Genomic DNA, 15,049 nt, shown 5'->3' with positions numbered 1-15,049 from the left:
GAGGCTGTGAAACAATATATTGGGACTTCCTCCGTGGTGGTTGTAGAAGTTGACTCTGGGACAACAGGAAGTGGTTCTGACAGCTCTAAACACCTTCCTTCTCTAACAATTGACTCGCTCTCAACTGATCGATATGTCGTCTCCAGGTGATATCAGATGCAATCTCCGCTGTGTAGGAGAGTGGTCCAGTTCTGTCGTTAATCATTCCAATTACTCACTTCTGTAGTCCCTCACCAGGCCAGCTTCTCCAGGGTGAAACAACAAACCTCTTTGTTTGAGGAGTCCTCAATTCGTCCCAGCGGTTAGTCCTGCATCCTCCCTCTGAGACTGGGTTTAAGGCTCCAAGCTTGAGCGCAAGGGACAATCCAGGAACAACACAGCTGGTGAGTTGTTGCTTATGGAGTGTGCCACACTGCAATATGCAAGGAGGAAACTGACAAAATTCTGATTCAGTATTAGTGTCATGTGTCCTGCCGACATTGCTTACAGTATGGTCTTTAAGCTCCGGACAAACTTGCCACCAAGCCATTTGTAGCTGGGTGGTGTGGTCCAGATGCAATATGTCTTATTCCATTCATTTTCTGGAATGGCTGAAACTGTTCCGCACTAAACAATGGTCCATTGTCACTGACAAAGTGTTCTGGAGCACCTGACCTTGAGACGGGCCTTCTCAACACAATAGTTGTGCAAGGATGAGAAACTCTGCAGATGCTGGAAATCCGAGCAACACACACAAAATGCTGGAGGAACTCTGCAGGCCAGGCAGCATCTATGGAAAAGGGTAAACAGTTGAAGTTTCAGGCCGAGACCCTTCAAAAGTCCTGATGTTCCTCCAGCATTTTGTGTGTGTTGCAACAGTTGTGCAAGACTGCAGTGGAAGCTATTGGGCAACCTTCTGGCCACTTTGTAGCAACATCCACTACTACCAAGAAATTTATGCCCGTGAGTGGTCCAGCAAAATCCACATGAATCTTCTAAAAGGGTAATGCAGGTTATTCCCAGCGATAGAGAGGTGCTGCTCTTGGCATCTTCTAGTCATGTTGGCATCCTGTACAGTGCATGACAAACTGCTCAATCTGCTGATCTATCCAGCCATCAAACAAAGGTTTGAGCCAACACTTTCATTTTGACCATGCCTAGATGACCAGCTTGTAGCTCCTCCAACACTTTAGCTCTCAGCTTGGATGGTGCAACTCTCAATCCTCACCAAGGGCAAGTTCATCCAGGCACTGGTAAAAATGGGGCAACTGGAATTTTGCCACACATTCCAGCCATTTTGGGTTGCCATGTAGCCCTCAGAGTTGGGGGGGGGGGTCTGGTTTCCCATTGGATCATCTCTGCAATAATAGGGAGACTTTCAATTTGCATTAGGAAGAATACGTCAAGAGGAGTGTCCTCTTTTGTCAATTTTTCAGGTATTTCATTTTCCAAGGGTAAACAAGACAATCCATTAGCATGTCCATGATTAGTTGTCCTCTTGAATTCGATCTTGTAATTGTGTCCTCCAAGAAACAGAGCCCAACTCTGCATTCCTGCTGCTGCTGTTAGTGGAGCAACTTCTCTAGATTGAAAATGAACACCGATGGTTGATGATCAGTAATGAGGGTAAACTCCCTCCCATATAAGTACTGGTTGAAACATTTTAAACCCCAAACTAGACTCAAGGCCTCTCTGTCAATTTGTGCACAATTTTTCTGCAGTGGTAAGGAATCTGATGCAAAGGCTACGGGCATTCACTTCAATCATTAATGAAATGAGAAAACCTATACCATAAGGCGAGGCATTACAGGAAAGCTTCACTGGACTATGTGTATCATAACATCATCATTTCCTTTGCCCTGGACCACTAGTGTTGCTCCTGGGCTCCCCTAAACCTTTAAAAGAATACCTTCAGACTGCATGTGATTCAGCTAACTGGCTACTTTATCATGGATGGTATAAGAAACCAGGTGGGCTTTGTAAAACTTGGGTGTGACATTTTCATTTAACACTATTTTACCCATGATATATTTGAGTTTTCTAATGCCACCCTTGAACACTGCTGTGGCATCATGTAGTACCTTTCATAATTCGTTTTCAGTTGACTCGGTTGCAGGGGAAGAGGCATGCAAATTGTGTATGGATCTCCAATCCAGTTGCCGTTGCCTCAGCCAATCACATCCCCACAAAGCTAGCCCTTCTGTCTTTACCACATACAGGCCCAATGTGGCTTGTTGTATTTCACTGCTACAAACGTCTTTCCCACAGGATTTATCTCCTCTTCAGTATAAATTCTTAGTTGGATGTCTGCAGGCTTCAGTTCAGTAGCTTTGCAATTCCATTCAAACTCATTTCGGGTAATTACAGAAACTGCCGAGCCAGCGTCCAATTCTATGTTAATTAATTTGTCGTTCATTTCTGGTGCAAGTCATATTGCTTGTCTTTGGTTTGTTTTCGTTATAAATCGCAAGACTACTCAGTTCTGTGTCACTCTCATCATTACCTGATTTTTCGTCAACAGCATGCAAATTAGTGCTCTTTCTGAAACTGCAACTTGACTTTTTATCCTTTTCTTTCCCCTGTGCAGTCTATTTATTTTTGTCTTCCCAACATGATCTTTGTATGTATCCGACTTTGTTGCATTCTCTGCACGTTTCACCTTTAAACCTGCATTGGTCTGGTGCATATGAGCACCTGCCACTACTTGTTTGATTCGGCTTACAAAACCTAAAGTGTTCTGCAATCATCAATGGTTTTCGTTCTTAATGTTCCTGCATTACATTCACAATGTCAGCAAAACTAATTACGGATGGTTTGGTTGGAGCAGTTAAAGTTCAAAGTAAAATTTATTTTCAAAGTACATGTACGTCACCATATACCACCCTGAGATTTGCTTTCTCGTAGGCATACTCAGCAAATCCAATAACCATAACTAAATCAATGGAAGAGCACAACCAACAAGACCAACATCCAGTGTGCAAAAGACAGCAAAGTGTGCAAATAGAAAAGAAACAAAACAATAATAATAAATAAATAAGCAATAAGTATTAAGAACATGAGATGAAGAGTCCTTGATAGTGTGCCCATAGGTTGTGGGAACAGTTTGGGAATGGGGCAAGGGAAGTTGAGTGAAGTTATCCCCTTCGGCTCAAGAACTTGATCATTGAGTGGCAATAACTGTTCCTGAACCTCATGGTGAGAGCCCTGAGGCTCCTTTACCTTCTTCCAGATGACACCAGTGAGAAGAAAGCAGGACTTGAGTGATGGGGTGCCGAATGATGGATGGTGCATTCCTGCAACAACACTCTGTGTTTATGTGCTCAGTGGTGAAGAGGGCTCTACCCATGATGGACTGGGTCATATCCACTATTTTTTTTGTATGATTTTCCATTCAAGGGCATTGGTGTTTCCATACCCAACTGTGATACCAGTCATCATACTCTCCATCACAAGATTGAGATATTCTGCTGAATCTTTGCGAACAACTGAGGAAGTAAAGATGCAGCCATGCTTCCTTTGTTGTGCTGAGTCTAGGGCGGGTCCACTGAAATGAAAACACCAAGGAATTCAGGGATGCTGGCACTCTCCACCTCTCATTTCCCCTGATGAGGACTCCATTTTCTTCCTCATGAACACAATAATCAGCTCCTTGGTCTTGCTGACATTGAGTAAGAGGTTGTTGTGGCACCACTTAGCCAGGTTTTCAATCCCCCTCCTAAATGCTGATTTGTCACCACCTTCAATCCAGCCTACGACAGTGGTGTCATCAGCAAAGTTAAATATGGCATTGAAGCTGTGCTTAGCCACACAGTCATAAGTGTAAAGCGATTATAGCAAGGGACTAAGCACAAAGCCTTTTGGTACACTTTTGCTGGTGGAGATTGTGGAGGAAATGCCAATCAGAACCGACTAGGATATGCAAGTGAGGAAAATGAGGAACCAATTGCACAAGGAGGTACTGAGACCAAGGTCTTGAAGTTTACTGATTACTTTTGAGGGGATGATAGTATTGAATGTCAAGCTGTAGTCAAAAAAGAGCATCCTGATGTATGCATCTTTGCTGTCCCGATGTCCAGATGTGGAGGCCAATTCTCTGCATTCTTTCAAAAAAGAGTGTTACGTACCCCGTAACTGGGTTGCCAAACCAGCAGAAATGGATCACTCAGTTGGAGTCTGGATTACTAGAACTAAGAAAGTTTTATTAAAGAAACAAGCAACACAGTAATCGAAAGGATAATAAATGCAACAGTTCAGCAATGATAAACATACATGTGCATAGAATTAAGATAACAGCATCAATCAAGCTCTATCGTTGTCTAGGGGTAAATGACCAAATTTCAAAGTGACACAAAAGTTCAGTCCAATTTAGTTCAGTTCGCAGTAATCGTTGCCATGGCAATGGACAACGTGGGGGGAGGGAGAGAGAGAACGGGAACGACTGATCATTCAGACACGGCTTCCACTCACAGACCGGCGATATTGCTCACAAGCAGCTTTCGGGCAGGTCCTTGGTGATGTCACCTGAGGTCACCGACTGTGACCCCTCTTCCAGATGCGGTCGATCCTCTGCAGTGAACCCGGCACCCAAGCCAGGGTGGACACACACCAGGTTCCCGCTGATCGTACCTTTCCACCCTGTGTGTTTAAGGTCCGGTACTTCCCACCGACTCGTGAGAGGCGCACCGCTTCCAGGGTCTCGTTACCTCGGGTGTCGTGTGTCCTGCCTTAGCGAACCTGTCCCTTTTTATCCCCCTGCTGGGGTATCGCCTGTCCATCACTTCAAACAGTTCAGGTTTCAAAGGGGGAGCCGCTCCAGACAGCCCTCTCACCCGTCCCTTCATTACACATCTCCAGATCGCCTGTCCATCACTTCAAACAGTTCAGGCTTCAAAGGGGGAGCCGCTCCAGACAGCCTTCTCACCCATCCCTTCATTACACATCTCCAGATCGCCTGTCCATCACTTCAAACAGTTCAGGGTTCAAAGGGGGAGCCGCTCCAGACAGCTCTCTCTCCCGTCCCTTCATTACACATCTCCAGATCGCCTGTCCATCACTTCAAACAGTTCAGGGTTCAAAGGGGGAGCCGCTCCAGACAGCTCTCTCTCCCGTTCCTTCATTACACATCTCCAGACGCTGCTCCATTGTTCCTCATCTCTCCTTCCCCTGAGGACAGGTGGCAGACCACTTGCTGATGCCACTGATGCTAACCCAGGCCAGCAAACATCTTAATTTTATGTGTATTCTCGTCACAAGAGTTAGACAGAGCTCTTAAAGATAGTGGAGTCAAGGGATATGGGGAGAAGGCAGGAACAGGATACAGATTGTGGATGATCAGCCATGATCACAGTGAATGGTGGTGCTGGCTCAAAGGGCTGAATGACCTACTCCTATTGTCTATTGTTCCAGGGTTGCATGAAGAGCCAAGAAAATGACAACTTCTAAAAGAACTGTATACTTTTCCATCTACTGCACTCAGCAAAACTGGCAGTTATTTCTTATTGTCTGTTCCATTTGCTTTAACATGCTGTTTAATTTGTTCAGTATACATCATCCAGATATCTGCTGTGCAATCGAATGAATCTATTTTCCCAATGTAGCCAGCCATTTCTGTTTATTTATTACTATTATCACCCATCTCTCTCACCTTCTGAAGTAACACACGCTATGTTTTGTTTTTAACTCGAAAGTCTCTTCCCCCTTCCGAAGAAAAATCATCCTGTGTTTCAACAAGTAGGTAGTCACCTCAGGTTTGCCTTAAACTTCCTCGTTGCCACTGTTATATTTTGTAACTCCAGAAATTAATCAAAAGAAAAACATGGGACCTGGGGAGACAGGACTACTTAATTTTCTTTCCTTTACTTTAGTGAGGCACGCATATATGATGTATTGACGTATGCTATTCATGCACTTCTTACCGATTACCCAGTAATGAATTATGTGAACAAAGAATGCTTAATCAAACAATATATTTTCAATATTACTGAAATATTACTTAAATATTAAATCTACCTCTCTTTCCATATTTAAATGTTTTGCCATTGTCATTGTTGTTTCATAGAACATGACTGAACCACTCGCGTCCTGTCGCACTCAGCTCAATAATGAGCAAATGCTTTGAGAGGCTGGTCAAGGACTAAATCTGTAGCATGCTGCCACCCACACTGGACCCCCTACAATTCACCTACCGACACAACTGATCAACAGACGACACAATAGCCATAGCTCTACACACCATCCTTACACCTCTGAAGAAGATCAATAGACATCAATGGATTTGGGGTTGAGAGGGTGAACAGCTTTAAGTTCCTTGGCATAAACATCACCAAATATCTCAAGTGGTCTGTGCATACTGGCTGTGTGGTGAAAAAGGTACAGCAGCACCTCTTTCACCTCAGACGGTTGAGGTAGTTTGGTATGACCCCCAAATCCTAAGAACTTTCTATAGGGGCACGATTGAGAGCATCCTGACTGGCTGCATCAATGCCTGGTATGCAAACTGTACTTCCCTCAATGGCAGGACTCTCCAGCGCATCTGTAGATGTGAACTGCCCACTATTCAGGATACTTACAAAGACAGGTGTGTAAAAATGGGCTGAAGAATCATTGGAGACCCAAGTCACCCCAACCACAAACTTTTCCAGCTGCTACCATCGAGGAAACGGTACCACAAGCATAAAAGCCAGGACAGGCTCGTGACAGCTTCTTCCACCAGGCCATCAGACTGCTTAATTCATGCTGACATAACTGTATTTCTATGTTATATTGACTATCCTGTTGTACATAATATTTATTATAAATTATTAAAATTGCACATTGCACATTTGAACAGAGATGTAACGTAAACATTTTTACTCCTCATGTATATGAAGGATGTAAGTAATAAAGTCAATTCCATTCCAGAATGTTTTGAGAGGTTGATTGGACTGGCTTGTGCACATTGATTGCAGAAACCTTTGTCTCTTCTTTTGCCTTTAACATTATGTTCATTGCCGTGAATCTGACTAATCTGCAGGGGAGATGTGAGTGCCATTGTATCTATAGATAGATAGATAGATAGATAGACATACTTTATTGATCCCGAGGGAAATTGGGTTTCGTTACAGTTGCACCAACCAAGAATAGAGTATAGATATAGCAATATAAAACCATAAATAATTAAATAATAATATGTAAATTGTGCCAGATGGAAATAAGTCCAGGACCAGCCTATTGGCTCAGAGTGTCTGACCCTCCAAGGGAGGAGTTGTAAAGTTTGATGGCCACAGGCAGGAATGACTTCCTATGACGCTCACTGTTGCATCTTGGTGCAATGAGTCTCTGGCTGAATATACTCCTGTGCCCAACCAGTACATTATGTAATGGATGGGAGACATTGTCCAAGATGGCATACAACTTGGACAGCATCCTCTTTTCAGACACCACCGTCAGAGAGTCCAGTTCCATCCCCACAACATCACTGGCCTTACGAATGAGTCTGTTGATTCTGTTGGTGTCTGCTACCCTCAGCCTACTGCCCCAGTACACAACAGCAAACATGATAGCACTGGCCACCACAGACTCATAGAACATCCTCAGCATTGTCCGACAGATGTTAAAGGACCTCAGCCTCCTCAGTCTACCCCAACAAGCCTGCCAGTATCAGTAGGAAAAAAGTTCTAGATTCATGAGGGGGTCTCATTGGACACTGTGACCCCACTCCCTGCTAATGAAGCAAAGATACAGAGCCTCCGCTGAGTCAAAAGTAATTACTGCTACAACTCTGAGACTCTGGATTAAGGAGACCAATCAGGTGCTAATGTGCATCCAAACTCAGGTTGAGATTTTCCAACTTCACGTCCCACAAAGTTACCAATACATGAAGAAATATCCTCAATTTTGTGATATTTCTTCCACTAAATATTTGACCTCAATTAAAATGTAATCAGTTTGTAAGCAATATGAAAATATTTCTTTTGACGAATGTTTTGTCTAACCAGGAATTATTTCAATTCTATAACGAGTCTGAATCGCTTGGCCTGCCATTGCCTCGGTCAAATACTAGCTTGATATCAAGGGTAATCATTTTAATCGTCTTCTCTGGAAAAATCACCTCTTCAGTCAATATTTAAATAAGAGCTCTAATGAGCATGGAGCCAAGTGATTATGGTGAAATCCAAAATGAACACTGGTATTGGTAAGTGACGATAAGAGAGAGTGGTTCAATTAAGCAATAATTTGTCAAATTATATTTGTTGTAAGGCTTCCCTTTTAGTCACCCAGATATTCTTCATGGCTGTTTAATGACAAGCCTGTCTTCCATCCTCACCTTCCAGGACCTGCCCTCTTCTTGATATTACCATTAGGTACAGAACATAGAATAGTACAGCACAGTACAGTCCCCTCGGCCCACATTGTTGTGCTACCCCTCAAACCCTGCCTCCCAAAAACCTCTCACCTGAGATTCCACCATATACCTGTCTAGTACTCTCTTAAATTTCACTAGTGTATCTGCCTGCACCACTGACTCTGGCAAGGTATTCCACACACCAACCACTCCCTGAGTAAAAAACTTTCCTCTAATATCCCCCTTGAACTTCCCACCCCTTACCTTAAAGCCATGTCCCCTTGTATTGATCAGTGGTGCCCTGGGAAGAGGCGCTGGCTATCCACTCTATCTATTACTCTTAATATCTTGTATACCTCTATCATGTCTCCTCTCATCCTCCTTCTCTCCAAAGAGTAAAGCCCTAGCTCCCTTAATCTCTGATCATAATCCATACTCTCTAAACCAGACAGCATCCTGGTAAATCTCCTCTGTACTCTTTCCAATGCACATCCTTCCTATAGTGAGGTGACCAGAAATGGACACAGTATTCCAAGTGTGGCCTAACCAGAGTTTTATAGAGTGGTCACTGTCCCCCAGATGCTCACTCACTGAGAGATCTGTGACCTGACCCAGTTCTTTACCTAATACTAGATCTAGTATGGCATTCCCCCAATTCGGCCTATCAACATACTGTGACAGGAATCCGTCCTGGACACACTTAACAAACTCTGCCCCGTCCAAACCCTTGGAACTAATCAGGTGCCAATCAATATTAGGGAAATTAAAGTCACCCATGATAACAACCCTGCTATTTTTGCACCCTTCCAAAATCTGCCTCCCAATCTGCTCCTTGGTATCTCTGCTGCTACCAGGGGGCCTATAGAATACTCCCAATAGAGTAACTGCTCCCTTCCTGTTCCTGACTTCCACCCATACTGACTCAAAAGTGGATCCTGCTACATTACCCACCCTTTCTGTATCTGTAATAGTATTCCTGACCAGTAATGCCACCCCTCCTCCCCTTTTACCCCCCTCTCTATCCCTTTCAAAGCACTGAAATCCAGGAATATTGAGAATCCATTCCTGCCCTGGTGCCAGCCAAGTCTCTGTAATGGCCACTACATTATAATTCCATGTATATATCCAAGCTCTCAGTTCACCACCTTTGTTCCTGATGCTTATTGCATTGAAGTATACGCACTTTAGCCCTTCTATCTTCCTACCTTTACACCCTTTATTCTGCTTCTCTTTCTCAAAGCCTCTCTATATGTTAGATCTGGCTTTACTCCATGCACTTCTTCCACTGCTTGATCGCTCCGAGTCCCATCCCCCTTGCAAATTATTTTAAACCCTCCCAAACCATGCTAGCAAACCTACCTGCAAGGATATTGTTCCCCCTCGAGTTCAGGTGCAACCCATCCAATCTGTACAGGACCCACCTTCCCCAGAAGAGATCCCAATGATCCAAAAATCTAAAACCCTGCCCCCTGCACCAACTCCTCAGCCACGCATTCAACTGCCACCTCTTCCAATTCTTACCATTGCTATCATGTAGCACTGGCAGCAATTCTAAGAACGCCACCCTGTTCTTCAACCTTCTGCCTAGTTCCTGAAACTCACACTTCAGGACCTCATCCCTCTTCCTGCCTAATCGTTGGTGCCAACATCTGGTTGTTTCCCCTCTTGTACCAGGATGTCTTGCACCCAGTCAGAGACATCCCGGACCCTGGTACCCAGGAGGCAACAAACCATGCGGGTGTCCTTCTCACATTCACAAAATCTCCTGTCTGCTCCCCTGACTATAGAGTTTCCAATGACGACAGCTCTCCTCTTCTCCATCCCACCCTTCTGCACCACAGGGTCAGACTCAGTGCCAGAGGCCCTGCCACTGTGGCTCACACCTGGTTGGTTGTCCCCGCCAACAGTATCCAAGACGGTAAACTTATTATTTAGGGGAATGGCTACAGGGGTGCTCTGCACTACCTATCTACTCACCTTCGCTTCCCCCCCCTCTGACTGTCACCCAATGACCCGCTTCTGGCAGCCTAGGTGTGACTACCTCCCTGTAGCTCTCATCTATGACTGCCTCATTCTCCCTTATGAGTCAAAGGTCATCCAGCTGCTGCTCCAGATTCCTAACATGGTCTTCCAGATCCCCCAGCCGCATGCACGTCTGGCAGATGTGACTCTGCGTGAGAGGGGAGTTCCCCCACAACTGCCACATCTCATATGAGAGGCACATCACCGTCTCAGGAGGCATTGTAAAGGCTAACTGGGAACAAGCTCGTCCACCACCTCTTCTCGTTGAAGCCTCTCGAGTCAAAGCCTCAAAGCTCCACTCCTTCACTGGCCCACTCACTCACTGGCTGCTTTCCTGAAGACTCATGCTCAATCATTTAGGAACAGCTCCTTTCCTTCTGCCATCAAATTTCTGAATAGTCCATGTAATGCTTCCCTGTTATTATTTATTTGTGCTATTACTACTGTAATTTGTAGTCATTTTTATGCCTTTGCGCCATACTGCCCTCCATAAAAACAACAAATTTCATACCATACAAGTCAGTGATAATAAGCCTGTTTTATTTAGTCTATCCCAAGGAACATCCTCTGTGCCAGTGTGCCCGCTCCAGAACAACCACATATTTCCTATAGACAGTGGTGACAAGAGATGCACACACTACTTCTGCTATAACCGAACTGTTGTTTTATATAACTGCCCCATAAATTCCCTTCTATTATGTCTAATGCTCTTGCTAATGAAGACAAGTATCTCAAGTACTTGTTAACCAACCACCTGACCTACCAAAGCTGCTCTCGAAGGAATCCTCCGATCTGCATTCTTGTTTTCGTTACCTTTTCACACAGCTACCATTCATTGTGTGCATCCTTTATCAGTCCTTCCAAAATGCAACCCTCAAGCCGCTTCAGAATTAAATTTCCATCCATTTCGTCATAAAATTTGCATTCATATGTCACCATTCACATCGTAGTAAACGTCATTTATTTGCTTTAAATACTTACAATATACCAGGATCGCGCCATGTTTTTCCCCCTTTCCCTATACATTCGATACGTCTGAGGGTTTAAGTGCAAAGCCCCCAAGTTGCAAAAGCGGAAGGATCTTAAACCGCGAGTTGAAAGGCAGTCTTGTATAATTTGTAACGGGGGTATTGTAATGCAGCTTGTCTAGGGAGAATGAATATTCAGACTAGATCACTTGAGGAAACAACTAGACGTAATCAGAAGGAGCAACCCAAAATGACTTCCTCTTTGTTATCACTTTGAAATCTGATTTCTCGGTGCTGCGGGGAAGCAGAACAGCTGTCAGCCGGTTATTTATCCGATTCCAAAAGCGCATGCGTTACCTTTCAGCCTTCTGAGTATCGCTTCAGGGTTGGCGCATGACGTTGGTCAAATGGTTGGAAAAGGCGGGTTTTTCTTGTGTGGAGTACAGCAGTATTGGTAGTAAGGATTGCGCGTTTTAGATATATTTTTTTTAAAATAGAAGGGTAAAGGAAGCGTTCCCCCTTCGGACCCCATTGCTTCCAGCGTGATTTGAGAAGAGGCCGTGCGTGTAGGGCCTTTGAGCAGAAGCAAGTGAAATCAATGGTCTTTGGCAATAGTGATCCATGCCTTTAACTGTTGTTCAGTTAAAGTTGCGTTATCGGCAGTGCAGACCCGAGCGCCATGAAGCACGAGTTACTATGTATCTCTGAACTGCAACCTTTCTGACGGTCTCAGTGAAGTGAATGCACCACCTCTGACTTTCAAGTTCTTATTTTGAAACCAGTTTTTACCTCGTTTTTTGGACGAATTCAAAAGCAGTAACTACTTATAATTGAATTGTCAGGGAGATATGGCCCTCTGCGTTCGTAACTGGATATTGATAGCAGCCAGCTGCATCTTTTTTTGCTCTGAAGCCTCGAAACTGAATATTCCTAAAGTTTTGCTCCCTTTTGCTAGAAGCACAACTGTCAATTTTACACTGGAAGCGGCGGAAGGATGTTACAAATGGTAAGATTAAACAAACTGAATTGGCCAAGAGCAATTGTTGTTTTTTAAACATTACTGTTTAATCTTGTCGCTTTCTTTTCACATTTGGATATAAGTAAAGTATTAAGCTGCTAAATTAATTTGTGTTTCGGTTCAGCGACTTGCCACATTGAGAGCACGTGAGCGGTTGATTTTAAGGTTACACACCATGCCTTCTCTCTGGAAATAGTTAAGAGCAGTGTTTGTCCATTCATTATAACTCTAGTTCATTCCTGATCTCAATATCAATATTTCTGTACTCTCCGTCTATCTCTTAATACTTTTTTTCTGACTAGACATCTTTTTCCGGTTCCACATGTCCTCCTCCACCCCATGTGGTAGTGGAGCCTACAGGTTCTCTGTACTCTGTGTAAAGAAACGTATTCTCGTCTCAGTCCTAAATGACTTGCCCCATTAAACCCTCTTTGTCACATTAAACATATGCCCTCTATTTTCAGACACCCCTACCATTCCCTTGCCAAATTAGTGTAATTCCTGTCTTGCATTGTACTACTGACACAAAACAGCAAGTTTCTTGACACATGGAGGTTTTATTAAACTTGTTTCTGATGATTCTTTCCCAGTTAATCTATATACAGTGGTAACCTTAAGCAACTGTTCACTAAACTACTACAATGTTGGTATCATCTGCAAATTCCCTATCATGTCACCAACATCTAAATCACTCAAACATTTGGCAAAGAGCCAAGGATCCTGTACGGATCCCTGCTACTGGTCACTGTCCTCCAAACTGGCAAAACGGCCATCCACCATTACCCCCTGCCTCCTACCACTAAGTCAATTTTGTATCCAATTGGCTAGTTCACCCTGGGTCCCATGTGTTCTAACTTCTTGTACTAGCCTAACTTGTCAAATATGTTATTAAAGTTCCCGTAGACACCTATGTGCTGCCTTTCCCTTATTAGTCCTCTTGGTCACTTCTTCAAAAATAGAACAATTAAGTTCATTTCCCCATGCATGAAACCCTGCTGAATATCCCAATATCAGCCACAACTTTCCAAATGCAGACAAATCCTGTATCTTGGAATTCCGTCCAATAATTTTCCCACCACTCACAGAAGGTTCACCAGCCTCTATTTCCATGCTTGTCCCCGCTGTCCTGCTTGCTTAAAGGCACAGCAATTGCCATCCAGACTAAAGCCTCCAAAGTGACACTAGCAAACTCCACATAGGATTTTGGGCCCCACTTGTAAATATGAACCTGTTCCTCCTGCACAGATCACTTGTTGTGTCTTTAATTGCTAATCAGGTTGTATGAGGGATTGGTTGCATGATGACATAATTTGCTCTGCATAAGTTGGTATAAGTTTTCATGAGCATACCTGGCATTCGCATGAGCATACCTTATACCCAACACAAGATGGCGGTTAGGCAATTAAAATTAAAAATAATTTAAAAATAATTTTTCCATGCAGAGCCATGTGAGTAGTTTTATCTGATTTTAAAAGTTAAAACGAGGGATTGAATAGTTAAAGTCTCTGACCATTTTTCTGAAGATAGGATAAAAGCAGGCAGGATATCACAAAGTGTATAAGTCTCATGAAGCACAGGGAAACCACTGCCTCAGGCAGTTGATTTCACATAAGTACCATCCTTTGCATTAAAAAAAGCCTCTCAAGTTTCTCATACCTTAAACCTATGCCCACTCGTTCTTCGCACCCAAACTTTGGGGGGATAAAGACAGAGCTTTCACCCTATCTACACTCATGAGATTACACAAATCTATAAGGTCACCTCTCATTTTCCTATGCTTGGAGGAATAAAAGCCTACAATGTCCAAACTCTCCCAATAATTCAGTCCCTCAAGTCCTGGCAGCATTCTTGTAAATATTCTCTGTACTCTTTCCAGTTCAGTAACATCTTTTTTCATAGCGATCAAAGCTAAACTCAATTTTCCAAGTGCGGCCTCTGCCATGTCTCGTACAGCTGCAGCAACACCTCCTAACTTTTATACTCAATGCCCCGATGTAAGGCCAGTGTGCCAAAAGCTGCCTTCACCAAACCGTCTACCCATGATGCCACTTTCAGGAAACCATGTACTTGTCCTCCAAGGTCCCTCTGTTCTACTCTGAATATCCTACCTGGATTTGACTTTGCAAAATGCAGCTCCTCACACTTATCTCAATTAAACTCCATTTAACATACCTTGTCTAACTTGTTGAACTTGCCCAACAAGTTGAGATACAATGCAGAGTAAGCCCTTTGAGTCACGCCACCCCGCAATCCTCCAATTTAACGCCATCCTAATCATGGGACAATTTACAATGACCAGTTAACCTACCAATTGGTATGTCTTTGGACTGTGGTAGGAAATCAGAGCACCCAGAGGAGCTTCACACAGTCACGGGGAGGACATACAAGCTCCTTACAGGCAGCGGCTGAAATCACCCTTCAATCTTTGCTAACCACTTCACTGTCTATGATATCACCTATTTTAGCATAATCGGAAAATATGCCGACATCCTTATCCAGTCCTTTAAATGATAAACAAAAATGGGCTCAGTACTGATCCATGTGACACACCACTAGACACAGGCTTCTAGTCCAGAAATTCAACCTGTCACCCTCCTCTGCTTTCTACCATCAGGCATATCCAATTCTTCCTGAATTCCATGTGATCTAACCTCACAGAACAGCCTGCCATATGGAAACTTATCAAAGGCTTCAAGTCCGTTTAAATCATATCTACTTAACATTTAAGAATAAATTGGA

General features: G+C 43.6%; 1 protein-coding gene across 1 annotated transcript in view; it reads left to right on the top strand.

Annotated features, from left to right (window-relative positions):
• Positions 1 to 11,674: 11,674 nt before the first annotated feature.
• nup210 (nucleoporin 210) overlaps positions 11,675 to 15,049 on the top strand; it is a 110,970-nt gene continuing 107,595 nt past the window's right edge. The window contains exon 1 of the mRNA XM_072280364.1: positions 11,675 to 12,298. Coding sequence (XP_072136465.1) covers positions 12,141 to 12,298 — 158 coding nt within the window. The 5' untranslated portion in view covers positions 11,675 to 12,140. The remainder of the gene's footprint in view (positions 12,299 to 15,049) is intronic.

This window comes from Mobula birostris, chromosome 16, assembly GCF_030028105.1.
Source record: "Mobula birostris isolate sMobBir1 chromosome 16, sMobBir1.hap1, whole genome shotgun sequence".
NCBI classification, from domain to species: Eukaryota; Metazoa; Chordata; class Chondrichthyes; order Myliobatiformes; family Myliobatidae; genus Mobula; species Mobula birostris.
This window is presented reverse-complemented; position numbering and strand designations above follow the sequence as displayed.